This window comes from Loa loa, assembly GCF_000183805.2.
Source record: "Loa loa unplaced genomic scaffold supercont3.150, whole genome shotgun sequence".
In the NCBI taxonomy this organism is placed as follows: domain Eukaryota; kingdom Metazoa; phylum Nematoda; class Chromadorea; order Rhabditida; family Onchocercidae; genus Loa; species Loa loa.
The window spans coordinates 117,882-138,177 of NW_018108330.1; the positions used below are offsets into that span (position 1 = coordinate 117,882).

General features: G+C 35.2%; 2 protein-coding genes across 2 annotated transcripts; one reads left to right on the forward strand and one right to left on the reverse strand.

The window, feature by feature from the left end:
- Positions 1–898: 898 nt before the first annotated feature.
- Positions 899–18,234, forward strand: LOAG_01036 (hypothetical protein; the record flags this gene model as incomplete). Its single annotated transcript, XM_003136576.1, has 37 exons — positions 899–1,025; positions 1,501–1,702; positions 1,942–2,134; positions 2,571–2,648; positions 3,156–3,309; positions 4,163–4,359; positions 4,713–4,968; positions 5,119–5,301; positions 5,483–5,629; positions 5,730–5,866; positions 5,954–6,021; positions 6,284–6,557; positions 7,248–7,430; positions 7,747–7,996; positions 8,224–8,367; positions 8,535–8,658; positions 8,852–8,977; positions 9,218–9,508; positions 9,656–9,758; positions 9,933–10,187; positions 10,437–10,619; positions 10,860–11,047; positions 11,189–11,352; positions 11,485–11,724; positions 12,049–12,305; positions 12,832–13,133; positions 13,240–13,606; positions 14,028–14,131; positions 14,338–14,536; positions 14,703–14,888; positions 15,028–15,159; positions 15,250–15,479; positions 15,727–16,145; positions 16,415–16,743; positions 17,412–17,531; positions 17,623–17,763; positions 17,992–18,234. 37 exons carry the CDS (start codon positions 899–901, stop codon positions 18,232–18,234), a joined length of 7,296 nt encoding a protein of 2,431 aa, XP_003136624.1.
- A 1,154-nt stretch (positions 18,235–19,388) lies between these two features.
- On the reverse strand, positions 19,389–20,198 carry LOAG_17913 (hypothetical protein; the record flags this gene model as incomplete). The annotated part of the gene is made up of 3 exons (XM_020450579.1): positions 19,389–19,495; positions 19,597–19,836; positions 20,132–20,198. 3 exons carry the CDS (start codon positions 20,196–20,198, stop codon positions 19,389–19,391), a joined length of 414 nt encoding a protein of 137 aa, XP_020305726.1.
- Between the last annotated feature and the right edge of the window lie 98 nt (positions 20,199–20,296).

Here is a 20,296-nt window from a genome sequence, read left to right on the forward strand (position 1 = left end):
CGTCACACAATGGGTCCAGTGATTTTATATGCTCACCGCCCCTTCAATTAAACTCAAATCTAATTAGTGTCGCTAACCCTGGAATGGCTTTCCCACTTACTAGTCCATTTTCATTTTCAATAGCTTCATTGCTTTATACGTTGTAATTTGACCGAATTTAAATTTGAGTTTAAATCTTAGCTTAATATTCATATTCATTAATGATCTGCCAAACTTTCAAGCAATCATTTTGAGCACTTTTGTTCTTTTTCTCAATATAATCGTGTAACATGGATTTTCTTTTTTGTTTCGATATAATAAATAGTGCAAAAATAAATCAAACTACACAGTAATCAAGCATTACGGAGAATCATGATCTACCGTAATTTGGCCAATACACTGTTGTGAATTTTTTCTAAGATTTGAAATAGCCTATATGTAAATTTCTTTTTATTTACTCTGACTGCCCATTGCAACATTTGATTTTAAATGATGATTTTACTTTCATTACCGTAAAGTTTAATCATTTTTCACTTTTTTCTTAAAGAACAATGAGGAGAAAGAACATTTGTCTTTAAATGATATTTTCTACTGTAAAAGTTTAAATCTTGACGTTTACGATAACTTTTAGACGAAGGGAGGATGGGAGAAGAGGAAGAAATTGGGAATCAAGACTGACCATACTTTCCATTCCTGATAAAACAAATTTTTTTGAAATCCGTCTTCTTTTTATGGAGACATATTTATTGCGAATCTTTTCATTAACTAAATTTTTGACAATTATCCACATTTACATTGCAGAGCTAATTTTCCGACATTACAAAATGTGCCGTTGAAATCGAATCCACGAGGATCTCACTGTGGATCTATCCTTCTTAAACATCGAATTATCAGTCATGGTGATTTTGGTTTAAAAAAGATGTCTCAGGATAAATGTCAACCAACGACGTTGGACAAGAAAAGATTGAAACCGTTTTGTAATTGGAGAACTTTTGCCATATTACTTCTTCTTTCTCTTGCCTTCACCTGTTTCACTATACTTTTGTGTAAGTGTTAACTCATTTGTTGACCTCCATTTGGATCTTAAGTATGGTCACAGAGAAAAAGGAAATTTCAAAAGGCATTTCAATTTTGGAAATTTTTAACGCATTTTGCTTTAAAAAATTTGTTATTGCTTTGCTATTGTAGCCTCAAAATTTATTACTTAAGCTTTTTCTACTTAATTAAATACTGAGGAATAGCGCAACTCAATATCCTGTCTAATTTTTCTAAAAATCTCGATATTTGCTCAAATCACTAGCTCCGTAGATTGTTTAAGCTTATTTTGGATGTCAAGCATTGTGTGTAATTTTTGGTATGCTGCCATTTGAACTCTGAACTCTATAGGATTTACGAAAAAAGTGTCCATGGGATTGGGAAACACTGTGCATTTAGTTGACAACATTTATAGTTGAATTCGCTCCTTATATATTTCATTTTCGCCTATTTTAGAATGATCTCTTCTGATTTCCCCTCTTATAGTATTGTTAGGAAGTGATAATTCTCGATATGTATGTGAGCAGTCGACCAAATCGGTGTATTCATCAACTTCAACAGGCCTGTTCCATTCGGGTACATGGCGTGATGTGCACATTAAAGCAACTATTTTAAAACCATTACCTGAAAGTTTTGAACTAGGACAACAAATTGAGGCCGATCTACCTCCGGGAATTATTGTTTATTCGTATGTTTCTTCTCACCAATTACATTTATGCTGCATTAATGCTTAATAATATCCATGAAAGTAGTTGGGGATTGGTTATACGAATTCAGTTTTTTATTTTGGAATAGTAGAAGGTTTGGTTAAGGATGAAATTAGTGTTTGGTTAGTCGTTCTTTCTTCGAGTTATTTCTTCCACTAATTATGCTACCATCACTAGTAACCCTTTTGTCGTAATTAATTGTTTTTTTTTTTTTTGTCAGATATTTCTCAGTGCAAAAAAATAGTCGAATAATTTTCAATATATCCGTCGATCCACAAGCACAGTTGGTCATTTACGGTAGACGAACAGCATTACCATCACCGGCTACCCATGATTTCATGGATATTGTCCATGCGGATTGGTTAACCGTTTCCGGAAATTCATCAAGCATCCGATTGAAGCGTTTTACACCGGTTTGTTTGTGCGCTTGTACTTAAGTAGCAATTATTAGCAAGAAACTAAGAGAAAGTTTGGAGCATGGAATCCTTTCTATGAAAATCAATTCTGCCAATTCCAAGTTAGCTCAAAAAAATTGTTTTCTATCCTTATAGAGACGAGAGAAGTATCAGTTTTGAAATTTTATTTGCACTGAAATGAAAAATCATGTAAGTATCGACTTGTTGTTCGAGAAGAACAACATAGACTGGAAAACAGCCGTTAGCCAGAGACTTAATTCTGCTTCACTTATTACTTATATCACCTGTGCTTTAATATCTGTAGTACTGTTATAAGTGATGTCTGAAAGATAGCTGATTAATTAATACGGCTGTTTAAACTATCTGTTGGAAGGTTTTGATCTTCAAAGAACAAATAAGAGCCGAAAAAATGGCAAATAATTACTTATTGCAGCTGCTTCGGACAGCGATCCTGACACACTATTTGCTAGGTGGACGATGGCATATCGGATTACTTAATGATGTCTTACAGGTATTTCTGACGATTTAACTTCAAAATAAAATGGGAATTTAAGGATAAGTTTTTCAGAGTTAGATTTTCTCAGTTTTACATCCGGATATCGGACTTTGTTAACAAATCTTTTTTGGATGTAAAACTAGATGGCTTTAGGCTATTTAGGATCTGGAGAAAATATAAGTCCAAATACTTGATATGAAAGAACTAGGTTGCTTCTCTAGTTAGTTATCAATGTTCACTTTTTAATATCTGATAAAGGGTTAGTAGTGAGCAGTTGGATGTTGATTGTTGTCTAACTAAAAACTTAAATAAATAACTAAGCATAGCGTCAGTTTCTGTTATCGAAAAATACTTCCAATTAAATATAAAAAGAATTTATTCTTTCCCGCCACTATATTGGAGATTTAGGCAGAAAGCTAAATTTTCATTTACCAGTTATTTATTTCATTGTTACACACGTGTGTTTTATTATAATTCTACATTTATGTTTGTTTTTCTAATAATTTGAAAATGCTATATCAGCCATTCCCAATACGTCTTGTTGCTGCGGTGGTTCCTGACCAAGTAGTGGACGAAAGGACCGTTGATTGCCGTTATGACTGTACAGGACACGGGCAATGCAAGGATGGTAGATGTTATTGTTTTCCCGGATACAGTGGAACTTACTGCGAAGAAAGTTGGTCATTCATTGGAATTTCATTAATGAGTATAGGCTGTCTTGATATTCACATCTCACTAAACAGTTATATTAAGGTTAATTTATCTGTTTGATCAGTTTTAATCTGTGCTGTCATCATTTCAAAATGAAATGATACAAGAGTTGATTTATGCTATCTCACTGAAATTGATCAAGTACTGTCGTAACTTTGCAATAGTAGGTCGTAACCAACTAGTAAAGCTTCACTGTTCTAGTAATATAGTCTTGGGTTAAAAAGTAAAGTCAAATTTGAATTGAAGATGTCAAAAATGAACATGAGTAGGCGGGATGGTGAGGATAGGTGTGAGATGAAGTGAAGAAATTTAAGACTCGGGATAAGTGTTGTAATGTTGGGAAGGGGCGGTTGAGGAATTGCATTTCACATCCTTCAGTATTGTCTTCCTCCTTCTGGGAGGGTGTAAAGGTCGTTTCATTGAATTCCGTTTGAAAAGCAGTTGCTCTTTTTTGTATTACAAAGCAAACGGTCAACTACTTCAACTCTAGGAATTTGTGATTGAAAAACATTTATCATAGAAAAGCTGGAATAGAAGTGAATTTAGGGACCATTAAATAGATAAAATGAATAATTGGTGTTCAACCCATTTTGCGCCTCACGAGATTCATTTGTTCCGAATTGATTTAGTTTACTCGGAGTGAGCTTATAGGCGCTGAATATCGCATAGTTATAATGACTGCACTCGATACTTGTACGATTTCTCTAGAAGCTCACTCAATATGATTGTGCGAGATTTAATCACAAATAGATTCCATCTTGTGGTAAATTAAAATACATTACATGGACTCATGAAATATTAGTTTTATATTACTTAAGGTTCATGTCCAATATTGTGCAGTGGAAATGGAATATTTTCTGGTGGTCAGTGTATATGCCATGAGGGTTACAAAGGCCCTGATTGCGATTTATTGGCGCATTGGTGCGAAGTACCAAACTGCAATGGACATGGCCAGTGTAACCAGTTTGGTGACTGTGAATGTGACATTGGCTGGAAGGGTGATTTTTGTGACAAGGTATTTATTTACGTTTGCTATTTTTAAACACACAAATATCAAACAATTTAAATGGAAATAAATAGTTTATTTTAATGAAATACAGTGTGGTAAGTTATCATCTTGCACCAAAAAGCACATCTTTAAATTTTGCGGTAATATTGGGATTAAAAATGTTTAGACTTAGGTTTGAAATGATAAGTAGCATGCAACTATTATATCTGATGGATCTAGTAGTCGTCAGGAAAGTGATTTCAAAGGATTGCTCTTTACGTTTACCTTAGTGTTTCGCTGATTGATTAGCTCTCATAAATAAGCAGAGCTACAAAAAAAATTTTGATTGTATTTTAGCTTTGAATGCGTTAATGTTCTAGAAAGATTGCAAAGATCCCCAGTGTAGCAATCACGGTGTTTGTCACGATGGGAAATGTTACTGCGAGGATGGATATCGTGGGGAAAAATGTGACGAAATATATCCGGCGGAGACTTGTCTCGGTAAAGAACTTCGCTTACGTGACAGAGAACCAGAATTAGACGCGGACCCCGGTTGCACCAATCGTGGGAGAATTGATTCAGAAACAGGACTATGCATCTGTATTCCTGGTTATCATGGAAAGAAATGTGAATTAGGTAGGTTAACTGCGAGGTTTTGGTTGTTAGTAAAAGTTAGTAGAAATTCTGTTTCTTTGTATCTCAGAGTTTGTGATACCTTTTGACGTCTTCACTGTCACTGTTGTTCATTTAATCTGAATTCAACTGAACTGAGTGTAAAATTTGTAGTGAGATGCGAAGTGGAGTGCATGAACGGTGGATGTGGTAATGGCGTATGCATTTGTGATGAAGGATGGACAGGTATGGATTGCACGGAGCGGAAATGTCTTCCTGGATGTGAACAACACGGACACTGCAACAATGGTACTTGCATGTGTAATAAGGGTTGGAATGGAGTAAATTGTTACATTGGTTCGTCTTTTTGTCTGACTAATATAAGAGGTATTTCAAAACGCTGAAATAACCTTCCGAATATATCCGGATTCATTATCGTGTCGTTTTGATATAATCAGTGTCATGTGATGACGAGTACTTTGATACCGTGTAAAATGGATGAAGTAATGTACCTGTTGTAGAAACTGATAACTTTCAGCTGGCTGTGTCAATGATTGCAATGGAAATGGTGTTTGTCGGTTGTTTTCCGGACAGTGGAAATGTGCATGCCATACATCATATTTTGGTGACAATTGTTCTCTACCATTGGAGTCAAGTTGTGATGATGGTGTTGATAATGATAACGGTATCACTATCAAATTTTGTTACAGAAAGAAGAAAAGTTGTATCGTTTGCTGAGAAGGAACGTCGATTCTATATCACGAATTCATTTTGGATTATTTTAGACGGTTTAATAGATTGTGAAGATTCGGAGTGCTGTACGGATAGTAGCTGTTTATCGAGTCAGATGTGCACTACTGTAATACAACCACGTGATGTGCTTTTAAAGGTGATACCGCCTGTGAATGGTAATTTCTATCAGGTTAGCTGTTGTCGTCTTATTGAATATTTATTGAATATTTAATATATTATAACAAGGCTTTTTTTGATTCCAATTCCTCCTTTTCAGCAAATTAAATTTTTGGTTCAGCGCGACTCGGTGCAGCGCTATGCAGATGAACGCCATTTCAATGAAAGGTTCTTATCCAGTTGTGTTTTGTATGTATCGGGGGCAAAAAATAAAGATAAAAATGTTAGCGATATTTAGTAATCACCTTGAAGAATAGTGGTAGATTCTTCGTTAGCCTTTTTTTACTGCTAAGTTTTAAATTCGGAAATTGAATGTCTTGTTAAGGGCAGGTTTAACTGGGCGGTGCTTTATCTGTTTGTAAGATAGGTCTGAAAAGTTTGGTTATCGGCTCAAAAACCATTAATGTTACTTCTAACTACGGTATTACAGTTTTGTATCAGTCATCCGTGGACGAGTTTTGGCTGAAGATGGTTCACCGCTTACAGGCGTACGTATTGCGGAGGCAAGGCATCCAACGTTGACGGGTTTCACGCTGAGTCGTAGCGAGGATAACGGAGGTGCCTTTGATCTGGTGGTTAATGGTGGCAAGACGATAACTTTGCAGTTTATGAGGAAGCCGTTTGAAAAGCTCGAAAAGAGTTTTTACATACCGTGGAATGAAATTGTTTATGTGGGTGATATAAAAATGCGACTGGGACTGGCGGTAAGCTATTTTTCAGGACGTCTTATGTGTAACAATTAGGAGAATTTCAGAACTTGAACTAGTCAAAAATATATTGTGGCTTGAGTTCCAGTTACATGATCAAAATATGTTGGAAGTTCCAAGATTTCATACTTGTTTCTTTATTTCGATTCGGTCCTAAAATCTTAATAGATACCGGTGGTTAATCAGTATAGCCATAATCTCCGACACCTGCATCATCGCAGGGAGTGGGTCAGGCCAAACATTGCAGGAAATATGTGGAGTCTCCATTTCTACGCTTGTCCTGGACCAGCACTTATTAAAATGATTTTTTTTTTGTTTTCAAATTGCTGAGCTTTGGATTTTATCGCAGCTTACTGTGGCGAATGAGGAATAATCGACTAATGTACTAAGTAAAGTGTAAAGTGATTAAGAGCTTTTGGTTCTTGCACTAATCGTCTTATTATTTTTCCTATTCTCGGTATCCCATTTCTATCACCTTTTTGTGGTAGACTTTGTAGGCGAAAGGTGTTGTCTCTTTCCACTACCTTAGTATAGATGACACTTCAAAAACTATCAGTGCCAATATAAAGTCATCCTGATTCCAGGTCTATTCATTATTCCCAGTCATATCAAAACTGAGGCCTAATGGAAATTTGCATGCATCTTATATTGCTTTTTAACCCTTCATGATAGCAAGCTGAATTATAGGCGGTGGCTGTAAGTGAAAGACTGGAAATCAGTGAAAAGTGCCGACAGTATTATGCTACCAATCGCCTAGCTCCTGCTATATTTGCATCCTGGCGTGCAAGTCAATATTCCGGAAAACTTACCGCGTCAGCACATAGTGTTCAGCTACTAGCCGACTCGGGAAAATCGTTTGATTCCATCCAGGTAAGATTCATATTACTTGAATTGTGCATTGATATTTACTTCCGCATTATTCATCTTTCGGTTAATGCAATCTCATCTTCAGTTTTCTCTCTTAAACTTGGTCCATTTGTGCTTAATTATATTATGGATGGAATTTTTGAAAAATGAAAACTAAATTTAAAATCAAAACTAGACCAGCAAGTCATGCCATGTGCATTACTTCAACGATTTATTAGACTGACCCTTTGCAGCAAACTTTTTAGTTTCTATTTTGTAACGTTTTCATTATCAGCGCATCTTCCATTACTGCATTAAATTGTCAATTACCTTTTTTAAGATACCTACCACGAATGAAGTATATCTCGTGTATGATAGTTCATTTGCTGATGGCTATCGTAGCACGTTGCTAATCGAGTTACTTCCAAATCGTATTCCGGAAGAAATTCGTTTGGTCCATCTCTCCGTCAGTGTTGCTGGCAGTCATTTTCATACAGTTTTTTCGGCTGTGCCGAATTTAACGTACACTTATTCGTGGGAGCAGTTGAATGTTTACACTCAGACTGTGAATGGATTGGTTAATGCTAAAGGTAAACTTACAAAATCTTAATTTAAACTGTTTTCCGAAAATCTTTCATATTTTCGTTTTATATTTGTTTCATGTTTCATATTTTTCATATATTTCATATATTCGTTATATATTATAATCTTTCATATTTCATATATATATATATAGTATATTCATATATTTCATATCATATCCTTCATATAAAATCTTTCATATATTTTGGCTTTTTAAAATAAAATAACTCCATAGTGTCGGTTGGATATGAATATGAAGGTTGCAATAGAAGCATCGCTTGGATTCATCGCCTTGTAAAACTGGAAGGACATCGCGCTAACCGTTTCATGTTAAACGGTTGGTCACTGAGTGTCCATCACCATTACGATATTGCACACAGTATGTATTTTAATCATTTCTCTGAGTTCTGTCCATCTGCAGAACAATTGATCATTTCACTGCATTATTCTATCTAAAGTTTGTTACTAATTTCACTTGGTCCTCTGACTATTAACTACGATGTGTACTTACCATAAATTATTAATAATCAGAGATGCTGTTTATAGATGTGCTGGAGAAAGGTGATGGTACAACGGTGTTTTTGGATGAAGCTTCTCCGTTATTAACAACAGTAATTGGTAGTGATCAACAGCGTCCTATTAACTGCCCGTTTTGTGATGCATCTGCTGGGTACTTCTACTTTTTAGTCTTCCGAAGTAGTTACTTTTGTAGTTGTATTTTAAATATTGGATTGTGAAATAACATACCATAAATGTGATAGCTCTACTGTAAATATTTCTAAAAAAAATTTTGTTACTTGATGTTCTTAGAAGCATCTGTTAAATTACTAATAATAAAGTGCACTGAGAATTTACATTTATAGCGATGCTCGTCTTTTCCGCCCTGATGCGTTATGTGTGGGAAGTGATGGTTCATTGTACATTGGTGATTACAATTTGATACGTCGTTTAACACCCAATGGAATGCTTATTTCTGTGTTGGAACTCAGGTTCCTCTTTTCTTTTTTTTTTTTTTTTTTTTTTTTTTTTAATTGAATTCATATAGCACTTTCAAATTACTTTGATATTTTGTCTAAAATTAGGTCACAATAGAAGAGGGAAAATCGTATTGTAAATATTCTTGGAATATATTCTCGAATTCCTTGGATCATGTTGAATAATTCGAATTGTATGCCTATTTAAGGTTGATTGAAGAAATGCATTTAACCATTGTATATTTCATATTACAGCATATCGGATACGGCCCATCCCTACTATTTGGCTATCGATCCGCTAACTGATTCTCTTTTCATTTCGTTGCCGATACGTGCTCAAATATGGCAAATAAATAAAGATGTAGACGGTACAACAGATCTAACAACAAATTACAATGTGGTGGTTGGCGATGGAAATGTATGTCCGAGTTCTGCTGTACGTTGTGGTGATGGTGCTGCCGCAGATATGTCTCAGCTTACTTTTCCCAAAGGCATCGCTTTTGACAAATATGGAAATTTATATATTGCTGATAGTAGACGTATCAGGTAAGATGTGGTATTACACTTTTAAGCGTTACGCTTCTTTTCTATAACGACATTTTGCATCCTTCTACAAATTTCTGCAGTACATTGGATTGTATTGATGGAATTTATGATCGAGTTAAAAAATCTAAATAATGAATTAGTTTACAGGATTGTGGATCGAGAGAGACAGATCAGCACGTTGATTGAAGAACGCGGAAATGGACCTCGTTCATGTATAGTTGATTATACGAACCTATCAGATATCACTACCGTAAGCTAAAGCTTTGTTCTTGTTTCTTCAAATAAAATGATTCATCTTTGGTACTTCCTGCTTTCCAATTTCCCTCTCCTTTTCTTCTGATTGACAAAAATTTTTTTCAAGATTTAAGACTAAAACAGTTTTTATTCGTTCCCATTCTTAAAGTATAAATACGAATGAATTTAGGTCTGGCCAACATCACTTACTGTGGATATGCTAAACGATAGACTGTACGTACTTGATACAAACGTGGTATATCGTATATCACTGGATACTCGTATGGGCACACTGCTAGCTGGAGCGTTTGTTGAATGCGAGCAGATGAAAACACTAGCAGGTGATCTGTTACCACAACGGCCACTGACAGCAGCACGATCCATTACCGTAGCACCAGATTCCACTTTATACATTGTTGAGACAAACAACAAAAAAGTAAATCAGGTTTGACTTTTGAAAAAAGTGCATTTTTCGACGTTCTTAATCAGGAAATCATGGAGGTTTGAAGTGGAACACGCCGGATCATTATTTCTTATACCATTTTAAATAGGATAATATAATGGATGATAAATGACAACGAATTAAATGATAATCCAGTGTAAAGCCCTTTAATGACATGATTGAAACTACAGTGGATAGCGTGGGAATCATGCGAGTGATACTTAAATCTACGACGTTTACTTTTTGATTTAGATTCGAGCAATTTATCCAGATGATCATTCAAAAGTAGTAGCTGGAAAGCTGAGCAAATGTGACTGTGATCGTACAAATTGTCCATGTGAAGATCTTCATCCAACTATTGCTACTTCTGCTTTTCTTCACTCTCCATCGGCCGTGGCTGTTGATTCTAATGGAGTGGTCTATATAACTGATAAGGTGGAAATTTTCTACAAAATTAAAAATTTTCATGTTTATGCTGTAGTATTGCAGCAGTTGGCTAATGATAGTAATAGTAGTAATAGTAACACGGGTTATCGCGAATTTCACTGTCACATGTCAGCTGTAGTGGCACAAGCAGACATTGTTTAAATCCTGAATAACTTAACTGTTTTGTATTTTTATGTAAATTCAGTGATCTTGAATTTAATCAGTATTTGAATTTGAAATACTTTGTAGGGTAACTTCAAAGTTAAAAAACTTCAAAAACCCAGTGCAATATATGATGAAAAAACTCGACAATACCGTATCCACAGCCCTCATACTAGAGAAATTTACGTATTTAACAAGGTCGGCCTCCACGTGAGCACTACTAACCTTCTTACTGGCGATACTCTATTCACTTTCACGTATGACGTTGACACGCAGTTAGTTTTTCCTTTGGTTTTTCCATTTTTGTCCTCTTTCCAGAAATTTCTAAACGGGGAAGATATAATATCTATTTTTGATATTCAAAATATTTAATATTTTTTAAGATTTGCAAAACGTTTTTCTTGCATTCTTTACAGTCTTGGTCGTTTGACGCAAATAACTGGCTCTGGTGAACATATTTTGCGACTTCATCGAACAAATGACGGAAAAATTGTACTGGAGACGGCAACAGGCCTTCAAACAGTATTAAATTCCGACCAGTTTGATGGGACATTATCAAAGATTACGTTTCCGAGTGGTGGTGGGTTGTGTTTTTTTTAGTTTATTTATCTATTTGTTTATTTATTTATATTTCAAAAATTTCCACGTTTTATGATTGCTTTTCACCTTAATTCTTTAGTATCAGCTGAAGTAATCGGTTGTTGTCTTCCAGAAAGTACTAAATTCTCATACTTTCCTGGACATCTTCTTCGTTGTCGTGAAGCATTTGATCGAAATTGGTGTTTTGAATATGACGAATTTGGACGTGCAAAGACATTACTGAATCCGGCCGGGATCTGTTATTCAGTGACGAAACGTGACCTTATACATAACAGTTTGGTAACGAGAGTGGCAAGAAATAATGAGCCATATACAGTTTATAAATTTTCTGATAAGAAATTCACAGAAGAAGGTAAATTTAGAAATTTTTACAATTTGGGGGAGGAGTGATCAGAGTTATAGGTTAGAAATTTAGAAATATATGAAGGACTTCGAAGGGAAATAGGTGGTTGTTGATAAATGTGAGAAATCAAATTTTCTGTTGATTGGAGTTTGATGGTTGACATGACATTTCGGGAGGTAATTTCTTGTTATCAACGAAAGAATGATGCAAATGAAGAAAGTAGTATTTGTGAAATGCTTGAGGAAATTAGTTTTCTTTAGCAAGTTGGAAGGAAAACTTGTACATATTTCAATTGCAACACTGCTAGGATTTTCATCCAGTGCTAGCATTAAGGTGCGCAGGATCGGCAGGTAACGATGCTTGATGAAGGTTTGTCAGTTGTCGCCTTTGGTGCTCGAACTCATTTTGATGGCGTAACGCATCCTCTCTTAGAACCCTATGAAACAGCAATTTCGAAACGGAAGATAACTCTTCCGGAAGCAGTAGATCCTCCAAGACGTGAGCTAAATTTGCGCTTTGAATGGCGTGGCTACATACGTCGCAAGGAATCCGGTCGACGTGATCCGGAGAAGTGGCGTCGTATTCAACAGGTCGGAAGGAGACCAAGGGTATGAGTTAGGGTGTGCAGTGACGGCTTCATGCTCTACTCATACATCGAGTGTCTTCATTTCATTAACTTCTCTATTTAACGATTTATTTCAACAAATTGATTTTCAGCCACTAATGCAATCCCAATGCTTTTTTTTGCAAGATGTTTTTATTGCATGTCTGAGTTGAAGGAAAACTTGTTTGAGCTTTGAACTCCAAATTAGTTATTTGATGTAACTTCTCATATGTTTTGTCTTTGTTGATTTGATGCAGAGTTTTGCCCACTGTTCCTTGTCGTGGTTAAATGTCTTTCATATCTTCTACCCTAATGATTTTCACAAAATTTTCATAAATTTATCACTCTGGTCATGTTAACAAAAACAAAAATTGAGAAGGATTTGGAATAACTCATGTTTTATTCTAATTTTCGAGTTTAGCTTATGATTTAGTATCTTCACTTTCATTTTGTGCTATTGCATGTTAGGTTTTGTACGTGTTCAACAAATCAGCATTCTTTCACATCTTCAGATCAATGGACGTAATGTGTTCACAATCGAATATGACTGTGATAGAAGGCATGATACCATACGAAATAGCCTTGATGAGGAAGTACTCGCTGTTCAGTATAACGATGCCGGTCAAATTACCTCTTTTATTCCGCTTACTTCACGTGAACAACCTCATATAGATGCCATGAAAATTATGCATGATCCGTCGGGAAGGCCAAGTCAAATAACTTGGGGTACCTCAACCATTGTTTTTGAATACGATCGGCTAAACCGAATTATCTTGATGTCGGCAGTAGCCGGAGGTATTAACTACCTTGAGCGGTAAATTTTTCTGATTTATCCAGTACGTAACAAATTTTTTTATTAGTAGACTTTGAATTGATACTGGAATTTTGAAAACCTATGATTAAATGATGAAAATTTTCAGCAAATTCTTTTACCAGAAGGAAAACCAGTTAATTCCTTCACTTGTACAAATGCCGTCCGGAGAGAAATATCGTTGGCGTACAGATCGCACCGGCTCTATCACTTTTCTGAAAACTCCAGCTGGTATCATACATCACTTCATGCAGTATGCCGTTTTTGATCGAGTTTGCCGGCAGCGCACTGTTTCATTCTCCAATGCATCTTATGTTGCATGCATGGACGATGATGGACAGTTGTTGGATTATTGGACACCGGATCAGTTGCATTCCTTAACTGTGAAACGCGATATGTATGGAAGAGTGGTGCAAATAACTTCAGATGCCGAAAATATCTTCTTCAAATATGAAGAACAAAGTGGGAACTTAAAGGTCCGTTTTCATAATTTCGAATCAATATAGTTTTTAGTTATGTCCGATTTTCAATAACCAATATTACATACACACAAAAAAACAGGTTTTGAGGGCAAAAAATTTATTCCTTCACTGTGTTGATAACTTTTACTTTTTTTAAGAATTCTTTTACACATTTGTTTGGAAAAATACCATACATAGTTCTCTTCCGAGGTTTTATTAGGTATCTTAATAGTATAATAAGTGGAGAAGAACAGTAAGTGATAATTTTACTTCGATACATCTAATACTAGCTGACATAGCTTGTCACTTCAAGTTTAGCCTTCATTGTAGTGTTACTTTATTAGTTTCTTTAGTTCTACGAAATATAAATATTGCGGTTTTTTACAAAAATTTGTTTTTTTAAAATATTTAAATTTTGCTGTGACGTTTATACCAGGTGCAGGAAGTTAGCAGCAGTTTATTGAAGAGGACATATCTGTGGCAAGGTATAGTACATTCTGCTATTCGTGAAGCCCATATGCCTGTCATCCATTCAAATCGGTAATTATGCTCATTCTCATTACAGAAATAGGAATATTGATTTTTTCACAAAACGAATATTTGAAGTACTTCATAGAAGCTTCTTACCGTTTTGCCATTATCCGAAATGGTATCTATACCCGTCATTCGAGATGGTATTTGTATTAGTACTTTTAAACAGGTCTCTTTTTATGATTTGCACGATGTTTTGACGAATTTTCTTGCAGTCGCTTTGCTGAAAGTTTGGTGGAATTCCTATATGAATATGATGATTTTTTCCGATTAATAACAATGACAGTCATTTACAATACAGTGCGTTTGCAACCTCAGAAGTATCAATATGATTCTCGACAAGGGCGTTTGATCAAGCTGAATAAATTCGTCTTTTTATATGATTTATACACACGTAGAATAATGGGTGAAACGGTAACTTTGTTTAGATTCACACTTTTCGTTTCGAGTTTATTACATGAATATTCATTCAATAAGAAGTAGTTGATGTTTGCACAAAATAAAATTGCTGGAATAGAACATACATTAAAGAATCTTTTCGAAAATTAAGAAACTTTGCTGATCAGATAAGCTTTTTCAGGTAGTGATGGAGATTTTCCATAATAGTGCGAATGAGGAAATCATGCGAAAGTTAATGATTAATGAGCTGAAAGTTGTGGAGATGAGGGTAACACGACATGCGCTTGGTTGGGTTGAAGTCGTTGACTGGATTGTTATTGGAGAGAAGCGGCCAACCGAAAAACGAACATTCGACATGGATGGACAGGTACTATTTGTATAATTTCCTTTTTTTTTCTCATCTTTTCGGAATTTTCAGATGTTTTGGTCTGACAATTTGTTTTTCTTGTTCTTTTCCCTTCTTTGAATATTATCGTAAATAGACTTTGATTGTATCTATGTTTTAGTTAGTGCAGTATACAATTGGTGAAGCAGATGACCGGCGATGGACACTTCATTACGACTTAGATGGACGACTAAAAGCTGTCAACGATGCAAAAATATCATTTTCTAACGGAAACTTGAAAAATGTAGACCAGGTTTGTTATGTATAAGTCAGTTGAAGCTGAAGTTTTGCATATTTTCAAGAACCTGAAAAAATTAAAATGAATAATTATAAATAACTATAGGTAGACTATACTGTAAATGCGAATGGTTGGACGCGAAGTCGCGGTAATATGTATTTCGAATACGATGTCTATGGTCGAGTGCATCATGTCTATCAGCCGGGCTTGGTGGATGTTGAATATGGTTATGACGACCGGTCACGTATAATACTGCGAAGAGTTGGTGACGAGCAATTTCAGCGTTTCTTTTATGCAATGCCTGATCGACCATATCTCTTAACACATTTCGTCTCGTAAGTTCTGGTGTTTTTGGATCGGTTACAAGCTGGAAATGGTTTCTAAAATAGAGATTCGTTTGCTGAAAAACTCATTTAGCATAATTTATTATTTACTCCACAATCATGTGCTGTGTATTAAGTCATGAAGTAAGCACGTGCTAGATGATTGTGATTGTTTGACCTGCATGACATTCGAAAAACTTTAATCCTTACAAATTAGTTTTATCGTACGACCAGAACAGAACCAGCTATTAGTTTACAGAACAAACGAAACACCGTCAACTATTTTATACGACGACCGAGATGTCCCATTTGCTTTCTACAGCGGTGATGAATATCATGCCTTATTTGTGGACATTGATGGTTCTGTTCGCTTCATATTTGCATCGGATGGTACTGTAGTGAAAGAAATGATTCGTAATCCATTTGGTGCAGTCATTGTGGATAGCAATGATAGTTTTTATTTTCCACTTGGCTATCGGCACCAATTCGATGATCCGCTCACTGGCATTGCAATTTTGGGGCCAGAAGCACGGCCATATGATACATTTGTAGGACGTTTCATGTCCATTTCGATTACATATATCACTTCAAAAGTGGATCCTTTTGCTCCTGAATATGAAAGCGATCCATTCCGTGCAATACCAACTGAATCTAATTTACTGCGACATTTACCACTTGGTAACGATCGATTCTACTCCCTTTTAGCTATTGAAACGTTTCTAATTTTTTACCTTCCTTAACGAACAATCCATTTTTGATGGAATAAGCATTACAAAAAGACTTTTTTAGTGGTTTAAATCACCTGAAATTCATTTAATGGCTACTTCGATTAATCGATCCATAAATTGCAAACCAGCGGAAATGATTGATTAACCTTGGTAGCTAAATAGTGAGAGATATCAGAATTTTCGAAATTGAATCGCTTTTGATTAATTGAAATTTTCTAGATCTTAAAAGATGGATGGAAATGAGTGGATTCTCGCTTTCACAGGTGCTCCCTTCTATTCCGAATCCCACTCAAAATGACGGTCTTCAGAAGTTACTGCAATTACCTGATAGCCTCTGTACAGTGACCGTTAGCCACGTCCTCTCTTCATCATTTTGCTCATTGATTTATAAGGTGAAACATTTCAAGCAGTTTCTTACTGCCACATCACCTGCACTCCTACCATTTTCTCCTCTCTCATATTTTGTCCTCTTCGATAAGCTGTCATACAGCGCCAGCGATTCAATTGGTTTTCGCGGATTGATATTTATAAAGCGCCCATCAGACAAGGTATGTGCATATACTTATTGTGGGACACATGGCTAAATCATCGCTAAAGCATATTTTTTTCTTTAAAAGCATATAAGGTAAATAATGTTCTGTCAGTGATTCAGACGACTTGGCTCCAGCCAACTATTTGCTGTTGCCATATGATTTTCCTTAAAATCTCTTCAACATATATCTTATTTGAGTATCAGTACTATCAACCCTTAAGAACTATCGTGCTGTTATGATGCATTATTACATAAATTGTAAGAGGAGGCATGGTGCTTATATCGTGGCGAGATATGCTAATATCGTAATAAGTCATGTTTATACTGTGATAAGGCATGCTTGTACTGTAATAAGGTTTTAACGTTGGCTTTTGCAACCCGGCAAGGATTGAAAATTTATGTATGTATACCTATTTTCCGAGTTTCTTCAACATTTTAATAATGATTTATGTATATTTATTTTTATTTTGCTTTGTTTTGGTAATCGTTTCTTGAATAAGTTTGTAAAAGAGTCGGGAGGGAGTGCTGTGGTTGACTCAAAGACTTTTGAAAATCCGTCTTTCGTGAATTTGTTCCTTACTAAATCCATCGACAATATACAGCACTGAAACCTGATTTGAGATACCAATACGTTGAGGATTATGCTGCTGTGCACCGGGTAATCATTATGATTTCAAATTTCAGTTTGAAGTGATTGGACATTCTTTCAAGGAAGACGAAAAGTTGAATGCCTTGAGGACATTGCTAAATGACAGCTCCTTCTTGAATATTACGAATATGCATTTATCGGGAGAGTTTGTACAGGTGACGTTTGTGAAAATTTTTTCGATTTTTTTTTGATTTTTAAATAGTAAATTGATTAGGAATTCATAGTTTTCATAGTTATCAACTTTAGATCCATTTCGCCACAAATGTAACTTCCAATAAAATCCCACTGGAAGAACTGGCCGCACTATTCAATACCTCAAACTTCAATCAACAATTAACGCTTCAAGCTGGAAATACTCAGCTCATATTTCATTATGGCAGTAATTCGGTGTGTCTAGAATTTTCATCCCATTAGCACAGCTAAAAACTTTCATAACTCAATTAAATCAAGTTTTATGCATCGACATCTTGGAAGCAGATTAAAAAATTGAAAAGTCTACTCAATCCTTCCAATTACCATTTGGATTTCCTAAAATATGCGGGTTTTTTGCATATGTCTTTTGAAATACTAGTAAAGCTTAACAAAATTTCGGTTTATAATTCTGAATTATTTTAGGAAGCTGTCAGATCTGAACTAATTCGTCAGCAGACTGCCGAAATTGGTAAAATAATTTGGGAAGATGAAGCAGAACGTGCTCGTTCTGGAGCCATTACCCGACATTCATGGACCGAATCCGAATTGTCACAGTTGAGCTCAGATGGATTCGTAAGTGGTTATGAACTTAACTTTCATCCAGGTAATTCGATGCCCATTCTTGCAAACACTTATTTATGGATATTTCAAAGGGTAGCTGCCTAAAATTTGATCTGTAAAAAGAAACAGAAACAGACTTTTTTCTTTTGTTTCTTTTTACCGGTTTTTTTGAGGATTTCCCTCATCTGAACTTTTCTTTACATCCGATACATTGGACATGCTTTTTCTTAGCAAAATTAGCCAAGTTTAGTAGGATATTTTGGCAAATTTTAATAAGAAATACAGAATTAAAGGGGAAAATAAACTTTCTATCATTCATTTGATCACATTATCTTGCTCATAATTTTGTCTCATTTTTCTGTTCATCTGATTTTGTAGTCATCTTTATAAGTAAATCATTTCGGTATAATCTTAGCTCTTAAAATAATGGAAAAGCTTTTCCATGGGTTTCACAAATGTTCACAACTCCTGAAACTCCCACGACTGCAAATTTTTCCAACCTTTCTAGAAACATTTAGGCTTTTCAGATTTGTTGTTCTCGTGGCTTTTTTTTCGCTTATTGTTTCTGTTTGTGACCGCTGTATATTGCATGTTGTCTTAAGTTTTAGTTTCTGCACTAAAAACCTACTTGCAGTTAAAATCTTGAAAGAAAGGATCTAAAAAAAAAAGAAAGACTCTCTCTCCCATCAAATTATTATTGTTTTGTCATTATCGTATCTTTGCAACTTGTCAATAATTGTCAATTATTTCATTGTTTTAATTACTCCGTTGATAGAGCTGCCTTCACATTGTTTGCAGAGGAATTTATTATTATTTGGTAATTTTATTGTTTATTGTGAGATGAGTTAACATTTACTTTCAACAACATATTGACGTTGCCGAAAAACACTGATCTGAAAATGAAAGCGTTTACAAGTTCATCGTATTTAGTAGAAGACAAATTACTATGAAATGGTAATGGAAGTATTTCTTTTAGATGAAAGGAAACTAAAATTTTAATACTTGTAAGTATGAATAGAGAGAAAAGCAGGTAGTACCACAATACTATGATACAAACCGATGCAGCAAACAGAGTTTTGACGATATAACCCTGAAACAGACTGTATTAAAGTTACTGTTAGATTGTGATCAATCTTCCTAGCTTTCTTAGTTTTAGAATAAGACTCTAGTCCAATCTCTCTACTACCTGCTCATTTTCTTCGCATTTCATCTTTAATAGAGAAAAATTGTTATCCGAAAAATATAGAAATAAACGGACTTTAACAGGCGATATACATATCACACCAATTATCGTAGAAAGCGATGCTTGAACAACTGGCCAACGATGCTTGAACAACTGGCCAACAAACGATACTTAACGTATCTCCTGAAATTTAATTGAGAAGTATAGTTTGCTTCTCTGTTCGCTATTAGATGACGAATTACTGGTATCGAAATTTAAAAAAGTTTCAAGGCTTAATTGATTACCGATTGGATCTTTTGAATGGTGTTTGAAATGATAGAAATGTGCCAGCATATGAGAAGAGTAATCGACTGAATAGCCGATACTTAAAAGTATAACAATGATAGATATGATATCCAAATGAGTTCCACAAACACTGAGCAATGCAAAGACGCCATAATTGATGCTAAATGTAGCCCAGATTATGAGAATACAGTTCATCATTGATGACGTCAAAAGTAGGATAGCGCAAGTGGAAGCCATCCCTGCAAGTATTTTACGTATCATCTGATAGTTATTGACAACCTAATGGAAGGTGACAAGTCAAGTGAAGTAGTTCAAGATCGTTAAACTGTTACTAGTTCCCTCATTAATCGGCATTATCATCTGGTACTTTGAGGCTAAATACTTGTTTAATTCATGTCAGTCATGCGGTCATGATTTGACGCGAACAGATTATGAACAATTTTGTTGTAAAATAGCCGTTCTAGTATAAATACAAATGTTAAGTTTCAAAAAAAAAAATCCTAATTAAAAAGAAAAAAGCATTGAACTGAGAACCTGCCAAAAGAGCGTTGGTGAAGAGTAAGTGTGGTATTAAATCATCCTGTTCCACCAAATCATACATTACGTGATAGGTAAAAAAATCGTATTGAATAGCGCTTCTCGGCCATCTTCATTCCCTTCCTTATCAAATGCATTACACTTCTCAAACGATTTTTCACT